The sequence below is a fragment of the Centropristis striata genome, chromosome 6, assembly GCF_030273125.1.
Source record: "Centropristis striata isolate RG_2023a ecotype Rhode Island chromosome 6, C.striata_1.0, whole genome shotgun sequence".
NCBI classification, from domain to species: Eukaryota; Metazoa; Chordata; class Actinopteri; order Perciformes; family Serranidae; genus Centropristis; species Centropristis striata.
In genome coordinates, this window is record NC_081522.1 from 11,937,625 (window position 1) to 11,954,997 (window position 17,373).

Sequence of the window (17,373 nt, forward strand, 5' to 3'; positions counted from 1 at the left end):
TCACGGTAACTAGGAATGCATGTATATGTGACTAGTAGCTAATATAATTTATATTCCACACAGATTCCTACTGTTAGGTATGGCATGTAAAGACGAAAAAACAAAACAAAACCTCTTGCATGTAATAAGAAAACCCAACTAAACTAAAAAAGTCCCTATACAGATTTGATCCACTGGTCTGCAGTTGGTTATTAGAACCACCACAGGTTTTCCCCCACATGTAATTCCCAATTACACAAATAAGCCCACCCAAATCTGAGTCACACTACAGATCTGACCCATCGGTCTACAGTTGGCTATCGGAAATACCCTGTGTTTACTTTACACGCAAGTTACACTGTACTACACATTTACACAACTATACAGTACATATATTCTGCTACATTTAATTTAGTAGAGTGTTTTCTTCCGGTTAGATCACGCATTGAGTAGTTCCAGATCATTCAGCAGGCGCTCAAACTTTTCACTCCCTCCGCCGTCCAACAGCCTGTCCGCGGGGGAAGGTAAATGAGTTCCAAGATCTGTTCCGTACCTGCAGAATAATCCTAGTTTGACCCAAGTGGTGATCCCGGACGAGCCCCCAAAACTGTCGTGGCAGTTTTGACAACTGCACTAAGTTAATGGGTGAGCTGGCCAAACAAGACGCACACAATACTCAGTTCTCCAGGTTTTATTAACACATCCGTACTCCAATACACCGCTCAGTCCCGGATGGTTATTTGACAAAGCAACAAAGCCCCATACACCGCTCGACTTGTGGTTGTTGCACTTTCCAGCATTGGCTCTTAAGAAAGAGGCAATGTGGCCCTAAACTTCCTACCCTGTACATCACATCAGGACAGACCCCACTTATCTTCATGTTAACAGTTAACAGTTTGAGTTCCCACAAGGCCCTGAATATCAAGTAGGTCACCGCCCATTTCATGCCCCACCATGACAGGAAACACAAAATTTCCTTCACAAAATCCGGAAAAGAAAACAATCATGTTCATTAATTTATTCAATAGCATTTTAATTTACAATACATACAATACATACAAGTGAACAGAAAAAGACGTATGTGTGTTTAAAACTGTGTACGGTCTTTTTAATGAGCTAAAATACAAGTAACAGTGAAATTAAGACAATTGGCTGATATTCATACAGTATATTTACACCATAAATACACCAGGACCTAACAATGGCTTTAAAATGAAATGCAATAATTGCCACAATGGACATGAGTAATTGACAGTAATTCAATAATACCTATGTTAAATACAGTAAACAGATAGCTCTGTATAGTGTACAGGCTCCAGGCAAATTATTCTGATGTGGCAAATGAAGAGGTTCATGGTAAACAATGTGTTTACACAGTATGTTAAGCAGAACAACATGTAAACATTTGGTTATGAAGATCTGCTACCATCTCATGTATCTCTCAGTGCTGTGGACAATTAATCCATACATGCAGCCAGCGCAATAAAAATGAAATAATTAACTCTGTCTATACTCAGCTGAGGGACGTTTAAGACTGCAGTTATAAGAGGAAGCTGCCTACATTCTTGTGGACATGCTAACATTGGCTCCTCAGTTCCTGTCAACAATAGTCCAGTTATATCTTCTTATGTCAGAAGCTCCAATTTAGAAATATCAGAATGCTATCTAATACATGACAGATGATCTGTAGCTTTTGTGGCTCACAGAGACCAGCAGAGTTGCCTTGACCAAATGAAAATGCTGCATTTATAGCAGCCACTCAAACGGACACTGTAGATGACTTTGTAAGTAGAAACAGCTGCAAAGTGTGCATCTAAAAGGCGCAGTCACTGTTTTGCAACCGGAACCACATCGACCAACACGCTCGTTGCTCTCAGGAAGTGCTGCTTCTCTTTCTGCCTCTCGGCCTCCTCTTCACAATCTCTTCTTCTTGGTCACTTTCACAGTCCCTCTGAAATTACCAAAATGTTTGAGTTGAGAAGCAGCTGTGAAAATGTTTTGTGTGTTGATGACAGGCTCACAAAACAACTTTTTTTGAAGCAGGGTCCATGTTCAGCAGAACATATACATGCAAGCTTATACATGTAACATGAATAGTCCAATGCTGTACAGATAAAACATTTTTAAAAATTGCTAAATTGCCAAACTGAGCCATTGCTCTTTGAGTTCTTACCCCATCCTGCTCAGGCAGCTTCTGACCCTTCTTCATGATCCGTGTTAAATGATTGCACAGGGACACAATTCTGAATGACAGCTGTTGAAAAGACAAAAGCAAATGAGTCCCGAGAGCAATCAAGAGGGACATTTTATGACTGCTTGAAGGAAATATTCTGTATAATTTACCTTCCACCTGCGTCGAGCGTACTGTCTCTTAAAGTTCTCCAAGTTGACCACAGACAACCTCTTCACCATGGCCTGTCTGGGATTCAGAGGCTGCAGAGACACAATAAGGATGAAACAACAGAGGAAGTATCTGTCATGTTAATGTCAAATGTTCAACTAAGGTTCAACTATGGGGCTACTATAATTGTGTCACTGTAATCTGAGGTACAACAGGAAATATATTTAAATCACACATCACAAATCACAAGAATTTTTAAAGGGGATATATAATACAACTGGTGAACATTTATTTCAGTGCTTAGACAACAGTCAAAAATGTACATTAAAGTCCAAAAAGTGTGTGAAAAGAATTGAGATGAGAGGCTTAAAACACTGATAAGGAAGCAACACATTTTGAATTTTTTTTCAAAAAGCTCATTTCCAACAAAGAAAGAATTTTTTTTTTAAAGTAAATAAATAAATTCAATCTTAAATAAAAGTGCACATTTTAATCTATGAAAAATAATCTGGAAAAAAATACACATTTATGACTATACGTAATTTACATTTAGGAAAAAAACAACAGAGATTTACAGTCTTAAAAAATAGCATGGAATGAAAGAATAAATCAATAAAAATATGATCTGATACATTCCATTGAAAAGGGTTGCTGTTTGATCCTGTGTCTTCTTCTGTCCCTCACACAGTAAAAACATTCATAAACATTCTTTATCTTCATCATCACTTAATTAAAAAGCAACCAAACCCGCTCAATCAAACATGAGCATAATTGTCTGTTAAAATCACCTTCATTTCAGAATCATCCCCAATATTGTACCATGGTAATGCTATTTTGAAAATATGCTAATTTTTCTCTTGCCGAGAGTTAGATAACAGTCTCATATCTATCTGTTGAATATGAAACTGCAGCCAGAAGACGGTTAGCTTAGAATAGCTTAGTTTAGCTTAGTACTCGAAGCTGGGAGAAACATGCTAGTTTGCCTCTGTTCAAAGGTAACAAAATCAGCCTACCAGTATGTCTGCAGCTAAGCAATTTACTTGTTATATCTAATTTCGTTTAAAAACTAAATTTTTCCATTTTATGGGGGGTAATGTGTTGGATTAATGGATTTTGTTCAGACAAATAGAATGTAACTTTTGAAGGCCTGGAAAGCAGATGCTTTTATAAATATATATCTGGATAGGGCCATGCTAGCAGTTTCCCCATTTCCAGTCTCTATTTGCTAAGCTAAGCTAACAGTCTCCCTCCCGTAGCTACATATTCACTGTTTAGTCATAAAAGTGGTCTCAGCAAGAATGTAAATTAGCATATTTCCTCAAATTCTTATTCTAATGGTTACTTTACCTAAAAAAATATCGTATCGTACTACAGAGTTCACACCAGACAATAAAAATTTGAAATAAAGAAAAAGACTACACCAATGTACATTCCAAAATTTGTGCGGCTGAAAAATAACGTGTTGAATTCAAACAGTCAAATTTTCAGAAACTAAATTTTCAAGTCATTCGTGTACGTTAGCCAGACTCTGTGAGTGGCTGCGTGGCCTCGGGGCACAAGTCCCTCCTGCAGGACTGATGCAGCAGCTCCTTCAGCGCCTGCTTCACATCCGTAGTCAGACTGCTGCTGTGGATGCTGCCGTTGGCTCCGTCCGGGTGCAGAGAGGTCATCACCTCCTGCAGCCACTGCAGTTCAGAGTTCAGCTCCTGCCTCAGAGCGTCCAGCTGACTCTGCCTCTGGCTGTACTTCCCACTGATGCTCTCCAAACTGGCATCTATAGACTTCATGTCCTCCTGCAGCAGCCTCCTCTGGGCCTCCACTTTACGGAATTCGTAGTGGACCTGGGACAGCTGCTTCCGCGCAGCCTCGCTTTCCTCCTTGTACCAGGCCTCCTTGTCATTGTAGATGGAGAGCAGTGCTTCTATGTCACCCTGCAGAGTCTGACGGGCTCCTGCCACCTCAGACAGCCCTGTCTCCATCAGACTGACGTCCTCCACCACATGGGCAAAACGCTCAAAGTTGGCATACGTGTTGTTCTGGGGCATGCTGGAGTGAGACTGGATGGTGTACTCCTTCAGACGCTTTGTCTTCAGCTGCTCCGCTTTCTTCTCAGCCTCACGGGCAGCACTATCCTCTTCTAAGTGGCCACAGGACTTCAGACAGAAGGGTGGAGGGAGGGGGACACTGGGTGAGAGGCTGTCTCATTGTTGCATCTTGAAAACACACACAGCGGTGGATATCCCAGCAGACGTGGCACTGTAGGATTAGTGTGTGACCCTACAGCAAAAGCCATGGCAGGTGAGAGCGCCACAAAAACAACAGACATTCCTGTTCAGGATGTTGTGTTTCCTGGCTTCATGCTTGTATCCAAACAGGACGAAGACTCCACAGCAAAACACCATTCACATGCATCTCAGCAGCTAATGTTGGAGTTGACACCTTCAGTGTTACAGGTTGTTATATGTCCATGCCATTAAAAAAACACATTAGTGAGAGATTCCTTCAGACTGCAGCTGTACAAGATGATTGGAACTAAATGTTTTGTTAGGTGATGGATGAAAAAAATATCCTCAGACAGGGAGTGTGATGAGGCAGGTTGTTCTCAATCGCTGTTCGTAGTTGTGCCAATGAAAATAAATGCACTGTAATTCATAGATAACCTGCCTATGAGGCAGAATGGCAGATTAAAATTACCCATAGTGAAGCTTTTTTGTTAGGCGGCGACTTCAAGTAATTATGACGCAAAAAAGGAAGTAAGACGATGAAGTATCAAGACTGAGAAAGTCCATTTAGGTTGAAAGAGAGAGGTGGATTAATGGGTGATGTTGGAAGGGTCAAACAAACACAGGACTTGACCCAGGAGACAGGTGTTTGTGTCCTGTGTGAAACCAAACATTCATCCGGCTATCTTAAGTTAACTTGTAGTTTAACTTCCATACATAAATACATCACGTTCTAATCTACGTCATCTACAGAGCTGTGTCCAGTAGTTGCTTACAAAGTATTTTATTTACTTTTTTCCTAACCTTAACCAAGTAGTTTTGTTGCCTAAACTTAACAAAAATTGTCCGTTCAACATTGTTAACCATGTGTTAAAAACATTGTGCCCATTTAATAACGTTCAGTTGTCAGTCATATTTTTGAAAAATACATAATAACCATTCATAAGAATTTGTTGGGTACAGTAAAGGAAACGATACACACTAACTGTAATTAAGCATGTTTTCCTCAAGTCAGAATACTGTATGTAAATATTTGTTTTTGACCCATAAGTCATTTTTTGGGTAGATTTAAAGATAGATTTTCCTCTCTAATAAGAGACAGACCTGTTGCCTTAATGTTACCTTTTTACATGAACTGTTAAATGTTTTCATGTGTAGCAGGAGGTGGGACTGACAGCAGTTATTGAGAAAACAAAAACATGCTATAATACTCATAAATCAAGTGCATACCTTTATCCAGTGATGGTTGAGGGCGTCTTGTATAGTCATCCGTTTTCTAAAATGATGAGATAAGGAAAATGCAGCTGAGTAAATACACCACGGTGACGCTCATGCTTCGGATGTGAATCTCTCAGGAACAGATTCAGATAATGTTAACAAGAATATTGGATTTCCTGGAAGTGCATTTAAATGGAAACACATGTTGAGCAACAAAAACCAAATTACATAATACAAAGAAAGACATACAGTGCTTTTCTTGTGATACATTTGCAGCATAAATAATGTTTATTTAGCTTATTTTATTTAGTGCACCACATTATGTTTGTTTGTTTATTACCAAATAACAAATGTGCCTAAATCCTTGCTCTAGATTTTTGTAGACTGGCTGGCTTTTCATCCTCATTCGGATCAGGTCTGCACTTAGGATTTGCTGCAGTGAAACCTCTAACACTGGGCTTTGTATTGTAATCATCGGACTTGACCTTCGACCTTCAGCTGTTCTGTTACCTCGTGTCCTTTTCCAGGAGCTGTCTGATGAAGCTCTTGGCCAGCTCGCTTGTATTGCTGAAAAGCTCTTCGTCAAAATCATAGTCCATCGCCGAGATGTTTCCCAACGTTTCCTGCTTTGTGTCCCCAAGGAAAGGTGACGCACCACTCAAACTGAAACAACATTCACACACTCTCTTAGACACCCTCGATTATCTCGTTAAGATTCCATATTCACAATCACGAATCATCCCAACTTACAGTATATACGTGATGACTCCAATGCTCCTGTGAAAAAAAGGCACAAGGTTAATCCAAAGTTATGCACTGGAGCCTGTTGCGTGGAAGACAGCAGAGTCAGAGGTAATTAAAAGCTCTTACCACATGTCTGCCTCCAGTCCCAGTTGCTCATAGTTGACTATCTCTGGAGCTGAAAATAGACAGCAAACACTCCTGCATCACAAACACCAAGCGTCCTCTTAAAATGTCCTTCATTGCAAAAACACATCTCACATAATAAAAAAATATTTTAAAAACTTACCAACAAATTCAGGGGTTCCAAAAATGTTTTTGAAATCTGCCCCAGCTTCTATTTTGTGTGCAAGTCCAAAGTCTATGAGTTTGATGCGGGGTAGAGAAATATTTCTGTCCAACAGCATTATGTTTTCAGGCTGAAGTGCAAAAAAACAAACAAACACATTTGTCAATAGATTTCTATTAATACCAAGACAATTCTTAAACAGCACTGAATAAAACAAGTTACCTGGTTAAAGCTGCCTTTTGTGTAAGCATTAAAGAAAAACATTGCAACGGTTACAGTCATACTTGACAGTGCGAAAAATTCAAATATGAAAATTAAAATGTTGACATCTTGAAAATTTCACTTATTTACTAGCTGTGTTTCCATTCAATTATCAAGAAGATTTTTTAGGACTTAGTGGCATGCGCTCTACTAGTGATCCATCGGGACGCCCCATTGACAGAATTTTTGGCAAACTTTTGAAATGTTGCAAAAAAACAAAACAAATAAAGCATGATTTCAACTGGTTTGGAGCAAATAAACTACAACACAGTTTTGTCAGAAGTTAAAAGGCTACACACAACTAAAATTCACCAATAAACCAGTAAACAGAGTATAAGAAGTGGAGGTTGCAAACTGGAAACCAACAATCAAGCAAGTGTAAAAACTTTTGATACGCTGGCTGATTTACTGCAGCTTAGCACAAAAACTCAAAACAGAAGGAAACAGATAGCTTGCCTCTAACCAAAGGAACAAAATCTTTGGCACATCTTAACTATTTTGTTTTCAATACCTGCAAAAACAATAGTGTCAAAAAGACATAAAGACATATATGGGTGTTATGTGCCGGACTATATTTGCATCTGGACAACCATGGGACGTTGCTCATCCTGTGCAATAAATAGCTGGTGAATAGTTCAGCACATAACCATAACCAACTTGGCAAAACATGTCCATTCATGAGCTTAACATAGCAGCAATGGTGCTTTTCACAAGCTTTGTAATATCCATGCTGACTGGACAGTTTCAACATTTTCCTCAACTGACTATATTAACCCTGTGATTTCACAGAGAGTGCTAAGCACAAACAAGAGCACAGATCTGTCATTGTTGAGAGAAGGTCACGGCAACAGGCATGTTTGAATCAAGTCCTTCACTGAGTGTTCTTTTCCTTAATTGCTAAACGAAAAGCATTAGGAGTGACTGCAACTGCAGAAAAACAGGACAGTGACTATCAGCAGCGTGGGCGACACCGTTCTCTGCAAGAAGCGAGATAACCTTGTGGTGTCTGTATCTGAGAGTCTGGACTTCAGCCACAGAAACAGGAAGGATGTGTGATTTAGAATAGCGAGACGCTACCAGCACATAGTCTCCATTAGACACCTGCTATATATATTTGACATTAAGTCCTGCGCAACCTTGCATGTACATACAGTTCAGTAGCCATTGCGGTAAAGAATATCATCTTCATCACAAGACAAATTTACACACGATGCACGGATGGATCATGTTGTACCTTCAGATCAAAATGTGCGATACTCTTGGAGTGGAGGTACTGGACTCCATCTAGGATCTGTTTGATAAACCGAGTGGCCTCCTCTTCACTTAGAGACTCCTTCTGAGCCAAGAAATCGAACAGCTCCCCTCCAGACACCCTGGAACACACACAAACACATACTCAGAGACACATCCTGTGGGCTCAGATAATCAAGGAGCACGGGCTCTCTTGAACATTATCTAAAGTGAGTCCTCAGGATTTGGATGCACTAGCTCAGGATGCCTTAGATATGCTTGTTTTTACCAACAACATGCCCTACTTATGAATCACTGTAGTCAACCTTATCATGAAAAAACTAATTCTGAAAAGCTGCTGGAAATGGGTATAAAGGATTCTTTGACCAGCTGGCAGCCAATAAACATGATGTCCTTTTACATTCATACAAAACATAATTGGCTGAATGACGCACAGTGTCTCATCTTGCATCTAACAGGAATTGTTCCGTCAGTCAGTGAACCCCTGCTTTGATTGCACTGAACTTGCTTTTAGTCCTAATTGTGTCCATGTTCCCAGGCACTTGCTGGCCCTGTGAGGCCTCTTTTCAACACAAGGCTTATTGACTCTGCGAGAGACATTTGGTTCTTTCTGACGTGACACGTGATCCTGGCAAAAGCTTTTTAGCAAACAATCTGTGTACACAGTGGCAGACTCAGACTGTTTGAGGCGCAGGGGCAGAAATAATAAAAAAGGGCACCAGCTGCATGTGGCGGAGCACCAGTGTGAAGAAAGTTTTTTGGCAATATGGCAGTGCATCATGTCTTCTCTACTCTGTATAGGGGCATCCAAGATGGCACTTTTGCTGCCTTTTTGTTAACACCAATAGGTTGGTTTCCCATTAGTGTGTTTAGGTGAAATGCTAGTTTAATTAGGCAAGCATGAACAAACTGCATTCCTTTAACTGGACGGATACTGTGATGCATTGTTGACTCACAGTTCGAGGATGAGCACCACATCTGTGCGGTTCTCGTACACATCATGTAATGACACAATGTTGTTGTGCTGGATCTGCTGCAGGATGTCCACTTCTCTCTCAATCTCCTCTCTTCTTACGCCACGTCTGCTGGCCCGACTCTGCCGCTTCTTGATGAACTTGGCTGCATATTCGATGCCTGTACTTTTGTCTATGCAGCGTTTGACGATTGCAAACTGCCCACTGCAGACACAGAAGAAGAAAAAAGACATTACTGAGTATACTATAGGTATCATTTTTTTAAGATAGACAACTTTTTTTTTTTTTTTTTTTTTACAATTCCTAACAAAACACAACAGGATATAGCTACAGGTGAAAACAGACGTAAGGGAGGAAGCTGTGTGTCGAAACCAGCTGAATTATGATGTTTAGTCCATCACTTCCTGTTTCCCGGCCAGACAGAGAACAATCAGATAGGCCGGCAGTGTGGACAGAGTCACTCTCCCCCCACTACAGCTACCTTCCTGCCAAATTTCTAGCCATCCTCGAGAGATCAGTCCAGTGAAGAAATCCCAGAAACTCCAAATATTTCACAACAGAGGTGTGGCATAGAAACCATCTCTCAGTGGATGATTGTTTCACTTATCACTGTTCTTTTGTATTGCATGCTACAGCCTGCGGACATATGATTATGGCATCTAGTAAATGAGTTTAACTCCTGAGCTATACTCACCCAAAATGGGCATTTCAGCCTGACGACAGAGGAGACTCCACCAGTAAACATGGTAAACTTCATTGTCACTTTCCCCTGACATAACTACAGAGTCGTTTCACTCATAAGTGACGCACTGACAGACTGAATGAGAAGTCTGAAAACATTTTCCAGCACTGTCGCCCAGTTAAATATATGTGGTGAGTCTCCACAGCTTCATTAGACCAGCAGTAATCTTAGCTTGCTACCACTCTTGCTGCTGTGGGCTGACCTGCCCACTCTATACATACAGACTCTGAAAACAAGCCTCTCAGTCACTGATCGCTCAGTGGGGTGGCAGAGCTGGCAGAAATGTTTCTGAGTGGGGAAGATGAACGTTATCTTTCACAAGACAAAAGAAAAACATTGAGTCAAGTATGCATACAGAGTAGTAAGTGAATAAAACACATCAAAGCCTTTCAAGAAGAATTTACTGTAAATTATTCCATGCAATACTGTATTTTTAGACCTTGTGCAGGAACACACAGAGAGGACACAGATAATGATTGGCTGGCAAATGTTTTGGACATAACTATCCACACAGAGATCCCAGGGTGGCTGTGAGAGGCTGTCCAGTCTGTGTCCACTATCATCATGGTGTCTAGTGCGCTAAAAATAGTTTGGCCCACAGGCTCGTCCTCCACCTGCCACATCTCTGCTGCTGCATGGATACACGCAGTTTACACTTTGTACTTTCAGACAGCGCAGACACAGAGATAACTACAGCTCATCCCTAAACAAATAAATGGATTAAAGACAAAAGTAAAGGCAACTTTCCCTTAACCGTATTAGTGTGGGAGGGTTGAGACAGTTTTTTTGAGGCACACCCTGTCCTGTGCAGTTCTACAATCACATCTGGGAGCTGTTCCACTGAACACTTCAGTCAGCTAAGACTTTTTTCTAAGTCGCCTTGCTCAAAAATAACATAACAACAGTTACTGGGGTGTGCTTTCACAAGTCCAGATCTTTACTGACTATTACACTGGAGGGACGAAATGTTTGGTAGAATGTCCAATATTATGAAAGCAACACTGCAAACTATGGCCTCAAATATCTAAATCAACATTTCTTTGACCCAGTCTGAAAAGAAAAACTAGATTCTAAGCATCACAAATATAGAAGTATTAGTTGCAAGGTATCTGTATTGGATTGGATCCAATTGTACAGATGTTTTGAATAATAATCTTATGCCCCAGTAGCTATAGAGGTTTCTACCCTAACCACGAATTATCTGGGTGTTATTATTAAGCTAATTTACTTCAATAACAGCAACAAAGACAATGACAAAATCAGGTGTATGTGTGAACATGTCCAAACAGAGAATGCAGGGGAGGAGGACCGGTTGTGTGTCATAACAATGGTCTTCAAAGAGTCACACACTTTCCGCAAAGGAAAAATGAAAACAGGGCGTGTGGGGTGCTGAAACAGAGCAGCAGTGTGGAATCTGAAATGCTCCATCTATCTGTTCTATTCACAGGACATTTCTACCCCTGAGACATCCCTGAAAGGCTGACCCTGTTAGAGATGACTATCATAATGTGTGAACTGAGGAGGTGGGACTCGTAACTCGCTAAAAAACAAAGCACCCCGAGGGGACGGGCTGTCACATGGCTGGGGCCACGAGAGTGACCTTTATTTGCCTGTTAAACAAGAGTGAACAGAATGACCCCTTGGGGTGTTTGCTGCAGCCCAAATGCATGCAAGAACACAACACAGATGATAGTGCGAGGGATTTACTTTGGTGTTGTTACGAGGTGCAGAGTAACAGCGGTGAGAGCAGTGATGCTGGGAGTGGTATTCCACAACGGGCCAGGCGTGCCGGCTGTCTTAGCTCTAAGCCGGCCAGTGGGGCTGAAAGTACCATCTCCCTGTGGAGTTTCCACTTCCAACAGCTGAAGGTCATTATCAACAGCCAAGGTTGGAGGAATGCTCGGACATGTGGCGCCGGCCCAATATTTAAACACATTTCTCAACTGTACCTCTGGGGCTGCGTGACAAAGACAGCCAGATTCATAATTGACCAAGCCCTGTCCCTAACCACCCCTAGCATCTGTGATCTCCAGTGCGAAGGAGAAGCAGCTCCAGCTTCTAAAATATGACTCATCATTAGAGAAAATGTAATTTCTGTTGTATTACTGAGTGTCACAACTACTTGAAGACCCCTTGATCTGCTATTATCGTGAAGTATTGCAACATTTATGCCCATGTCGTGTTCAGGATACTCTAGATTCACACTTGTGCTGAAGTGGTTCAATGTCAACATGCATCTGTGGGTTTTATGAGTTTCTGCTGACAATAACAGGGTGACCTCTATCAAAACGGGAACTCCAGGAACATCAAAGAGGTCAACAAGGAGTTCCCTCCGTCAGGCTGCACTGAATAAACACATTTTTAACCCACGTAACAGCAGGAATGTCGGTGCCCCAGAAGCTGACTCCATGCATTCTCGTCCTGCTCCTTGTACATGCATGCCTGCTGTCCATGCTATAGATATATCATGTACAGTAAATCCCTTTGGAGAAACTCTAGCACTTTACTGTGTTCATCAGAAGCACCTGTCTGCCTCGCGACTGTCAGGTCTTCTCACTTCAACACATCTACTCTGTGAAGGCTGCGGCCTTAAGTGTGCACCACTGCCCTTCCTGCATCCTCTCCAAAACAACAAACTTCTGCAAAATAAAAGCATTTCTCTAAATAATTTCTTTCTGCGTGTATTTGGTGACTATTTCCAGAAATTAAAAATACCCAAACACAAGCTGGGAAACACTTTGCATGATGTGACCTTTTCACTGTTCCTGCATTCTGTTAAAACTAGAAATTTGAGTAATTCAATAACACAAGTTTACAGCCATGAACAGTTGTGCTTTCAGTTAAATGCAAACCTCAGCATTCTAACATGCTCACAATGACAATGCAAATACACTGATGTTTATCATGTTCCCCATTTTTGTTAAGTATGAGAATATAAAAGTTTTTGAGACAAAAATCCACAAATGTCAACGTCATTGAGACACTAGAGAAAAAGTCAGAGGGTTCATCCTCTTGGGAATCTGAATATCTGTACAGAGCAGATCATCATTGGCTTCATGATTCCAACACAGAGGTCCTGTGTTGGAATCATGAAGTCAATTAAGATTCTTAAACCTGCATTCTTTCTGATGAAACAAAAATTCAGAGAATTTTACCTTACTTCTCACTTGATTTATTAGTTAAACACTTTCCTAATAAGTTTATGGTCTCAATCTTTAGTTTCAAGTCTTATTCAATACAGCAAGGAGTGCATTTTGTAAATTATGGTCCCATTTAGAGTAAAATAGACATCAAAGCAGGCATACTTTAGGATGTGGCTACTTGTTTGGTGTTGGGTTGTACTAAAAGTCTTAGTGAGCAGTTCATTTTGAAATACGGATGCACCTTGCTTACCAACAAGCTAGCAATAGTGTTAGCTGATAACTGCATCCTCTTTCCCAGCAACATATTCTCATCCAAATGTGGTTTCTGCTAGCACCAAAAAAACAAGATGGAGATGGTCTAAATCCAAAATAGTCTGCCTTTTGTACTTTAGTTTGTACAAAATGTCATGGCAATCCATCCAACAGTTGTCAAGACATTTTAGATTAACATTGTAATCTTTAAAGCCATGCAGCTGGTTAGGCTAAAACACCACAGACCCACAACTTTCTGTTCCAACCAATGTGAAACCTGTGAAGGATGGAAGGGCACACAGTATTTAGAGATTTCAAAATCAGGAGGAAGTTTACAAGCCTTTTATTTTCGTTCAGGCATGCAAAGACAATGGCGCTTCCCATCTAACGGTGCATCCTGTGAAATTTTTGGCGTTGCTTGACGATGACTAACAAAGACGATGCTCTTTCATTCATGACCACCACAGTATCAGCATCCAGTAAAGGCGGAAGTAAAGGTAAAAAAGTTTTCTGGTTTTATGACCAAATATGGCCAAGAATAAACCTGTTAGAGTTCACAAAGTCCAGCATCTGCCTTGACAGTCACTTGTATAACAGCTCACCACAGTCTCGGCGGTCTCCTGGGAGGGCCGGTGGCAGCTGTGGGCTCACACTGTGACACTTCCTACTGTATGTCATCATCACTGTCATCACTCAGATGGTAAGACAGGTCAGTAAATGCCTCACATCTCAAGCAAAGGGTTGTTTTACAGATTGGTTTACCAAAAACTCACGTCAGTAGTGGAAAGAAACATTGAGTACAACTACGTGGGGCTCTTTGACATTAAAATCTGTCAATAGGGGGGCAGTATGATGAATCGACTTTCCTGTAGCGAATAGCTCAACAGTTCCATAGGGTACAGAACATCTAAAATACTCCACACGGATCAGTTTGTGGCCCCCCTCATCAAATTTCCCCACCCTCTAGAGAGGACAATTGAGTAATGGTTCCATTGTGGGGTCAGAAACTGTGGGCGGGGTGGGCTGCGTCCTCCAAAATTCACTACAAAGTTGTCACAACAAGGCAAACAACCTATGAGCAAGAAACTCCAGCTGCTGAACTTGTGATGAAATTCTCAGACACATTCTGTGACCGTAAAAAAAGCGTTTCTTGTTTTCAGTTGCAGGCCTCTGTGGCTTTTTACCACATCAGCTTTCTATTTCCCATGACAGTCGTGCTGAATATGTGTGAAGCTCAGCTCACAGCAGTCTTCTTATCAAGCAACATGTTTCCATCTCAACCACAACTGATATTTTATATAACACATTTGCACGCCTTTCATTTACTAGCTTTACTCTCCAACCCTTTACAATTCTTTACAAAGAATTGTCTTAATAAATGTTTTATTTAAAGGTTTATAAGATGTAATGTTAAAAAATCATTAATAATCTTTCATAGATTTTAATCCACCTTTAGCACGTCTCAGCAACATGTTGCTGCACAGAAAAACATTTTATCAATTTAGAAATCAACTTAAATGTTTTTTTAGACCTTTATCAGATCTCAACAGAGACATTTAGCAAGTTCTACACCTTTATGCAACAGCCTGTGGTTCCTATTTTTACACTCTGCACCTGTTTTCACAATTATTGAAATGAACAAAGACAAGTAAGAAACATTTTACACTATTTTTCTTCTCTATTGACACTGAGAGTGAATGTAGATTTTCTGTAGATGTTTGTGGAGCTCAGACACTTGCACTACACTACAGACTGCGCTTATTCAGCCTTTCACACACACGTTCATACTGGTGGCCGAGGCTACCAGGGAACACTGGTGCCAACTGCCACCATTGGGAATTTATTCACACACACCGATGAACGCAGCATCGGGAGCCATTTAGGGTTCAGTATCTTAGGACTCAAGGATAGTTCGACATGTAGGCTGCCATGGTCCGGGATCGAACCACCAACCTTCAGATCAGTGGGTGATCGCTCTACCAACTGAGCCACCCACACACACACACACACACACACACACACACACACACACACACACACACACACACACACACACACACACACACACACACACACACACACACACACACACACACACACACACACACACACACACACACACACACACACACACACACACACACACACACACACACACACACAGATGTACTAATGTTTTTATACTGCTCTACTTTGCAATCCATAGCAAAGCATCAATAACAACTTATAAAGGGAAATGGTACCATTATCATTTAAGCAAATTGCCTGGTTACCCTCATAATAGTCTATCTTAAATTTGCAGCGGAATTTCAATATTTCATGATGCAGATATATGAGGAATTGCAATGCAAAATACAATAAATATGTGAATGCAGGACACAAACATGTCTACATTCTACAGTCTTATAAATGCAGCTGTAACACCCATTTAAACAGCTGGTCTTGGTTTTTCCCAGTCAGGGTGTGTCAAAGAAGCTGTGCAGTGAATGACCAGCAAACACAGGGACAAAGTGTAAAGTTTGACTAGTGGAAGGTTAGAGGTCAGACACTTTTCTTTCACACCCTCTCTATCTTTTAGCGAGTGGTGCACATGCACAAAGCTGTCCTTCCGTGCAGAATGGATTTGTAGCTTCCCCAATCCACACTTCACCCTGCCAACTTCCTTTAATCTATTTCCCCATGGGGCCCATGTTTCCTCGATGTCCTCCTCATCATTTAACTTCATCACATTGATCCGCCCAGGCTCAGCTCTTGCAAAAAGCAATAAATCAAATCATGTTCTCTTTCCTGGATCAGGCATATCATGCCCAAACAGAGCTTGTTTTCTTGGAGTGTGTTAACTTTTGAATCTTTATCTCTCACTGCAAACTTCAACCTACTTCACTACAGCGACACTCCCAATTACAGGCTTAAACAGGCCAGCTGTTTGCATACCAAGGTACACACATGAGGACCACTATGTCAAGAGGCATGCAGAGGAGAGCTGAATCACACTCTGAGTCACACATAGTGAGGAGGATCATTTTCTGTGGGGTGGAATTAAACATATCTTTACTGTAAAGCTTTGAGAAATACTCACCTTCCTAGTTGTTCTCCAATTTCATAGAAATCATCCACATTCTGTTGCTTAAATACAGCCATGCCGGGTGTCTTCATTGATGTAGTTTATCTCCTTGATGTGCACCACTAAAGCCCGTCTCTCCAGCCGTCTTCTTCCCTTTCTCCACAAGCCCAACCCTGCTGATACAAAGAGGTGTTCCTGCTGATTTCAGACTGGAGTGATGAATATGTTTACGTGTTCCAGCTTGCTGTATAGCATTCCACCTCTGAGTTGTACCTACTTTCACCTGCCTGTTGAGAAAGCTGAATGATTATAAGTCCACCAGCAAATTTAATAAGTACACTTAGTCTGTATTTCACTTGTCTAAATACTGATTACTGGCTTTAAAAAATTAACAAGCACAACTCATATAACCGTGCCAAGCTGGGCAGAGTAACAGTGGTTAGTTCTTGTGATTATAACAGGATTACAAATTAAAAGAAAAGAGCATTTTGGGTAATTAGGGCAGGATATGTGAAATTTGCTCCCTGTTGTGAAACATTTTGTCTGGCAAACAGGCTGACATTGGCAGCAACATATGCTTTGCAAGTAAAACATTTTACACAACACGAGTGAGCAGTTACAAAAGTGTTAGAGAAAAAACAGACTTCCTATCTCTGGCTTCATAAACTGACCTTATGTCGTACCTTCTGTCAGACTGAGGATAAACTTGCATCGGCTCCCACGTCTCCTACAGTCAGTCTGCTCTCCTCATGGCTGCAGTAGAGGCACAACACTGCTCCTTTAGTGTCTCTGTTGTTTTCTGTCACTTGCGGCAGCACCATCAGGCTTTTGTGTCTGCAGAAGTCCCTCCCCCTGATGGCTCTATTATGAAACTGCATGCATGAGAGCGGCAGGCT

The 17,373-nt window shown here is 41.1% G+C and overlaps 1 protein-coding gene across 6 annotated transcripts; it reads right to left on the reverse strand.

The window, feature by feature from the left end:
* Positions 1 to 988: 988 nt before the first annotated feature.
* dapk2b (death-associated protein kinase 2b) lies at positions 989 to 17,267 on the reverse strand. Of its 6 annotated transcripts, none has more exons than XM_059335826.1 (12): positions 17,161 to 17,267; positions 16,493 to 16,653; positions 9,259 to 9,480; positions 8,286 to 8,424; positions 6,791 to 6,920; positions 6,631 to 6,679; positions 6,511 to 6,537; positions 6,271 to 6,423; positions 5,773 to 5,818; positions 2,323 to 2,412; positions 2,153 to 2,233; positions 989 to 1,930 (listed from the first exon to the last, which is right to left on the reverse strand). In XM_059335826.1, the coding sequence occupies exons 2-12, from the start codon at positions 16,567 to 16,569 to the stop codon at positions 1,853 to 1,855; spliced, it is 1,092 nt and encodes a 363-aa protein (XP_059191809.1). In that variant the 5' UTR covers positions 16,570 to 16,653; positions 17,161 to 17,267; the 3' UTR covers positions 989 to 1,852. The 6 variants fall into 6 exon arrangements, with proteins under 6 accessions (XP_059191809.1, XP_059191808.1, XP_059191804.1 ...); XM_059335825.1 differs by having other exon boundaries at positions 16,493 to 16,650; positions 17,161 to 17,266; XM_059335821.1 differs by having other exon boundaries at positions 16,493 to 16,650; positions 17,149 to 17,266.
* Positions 17,268 to 17,373: the final 106 nt, after the last annotated feature.

What these genes read in the sequence shown, in the direction of transcription:
- dapk2b (XM_059335827.1), bottom strand. Translation starts at nt 16,569, where the DNA reads ATGAAGACACCCGGCATGGCTGTATTTAAGCAACAGAATGTGGATGAT. An exon ending in GTGGTGCTCATCCTCGAACT is followed by an intron (nt 8,425 to 9,258) that starts GTGAGTCAACAA and finishes TGTGTGTTCCAG; the next exon opens with GGTGTCTGGAGGGGAGCTGT. An exon ending in CTCCTGGAAAAGGACACGAG is followed by an intron (nt 5,819 to 6,270) that starts GTAACAGAACAG and finishes TCATCATTTTAG; the next exon opens with AAAACGGATGACTATACAAG.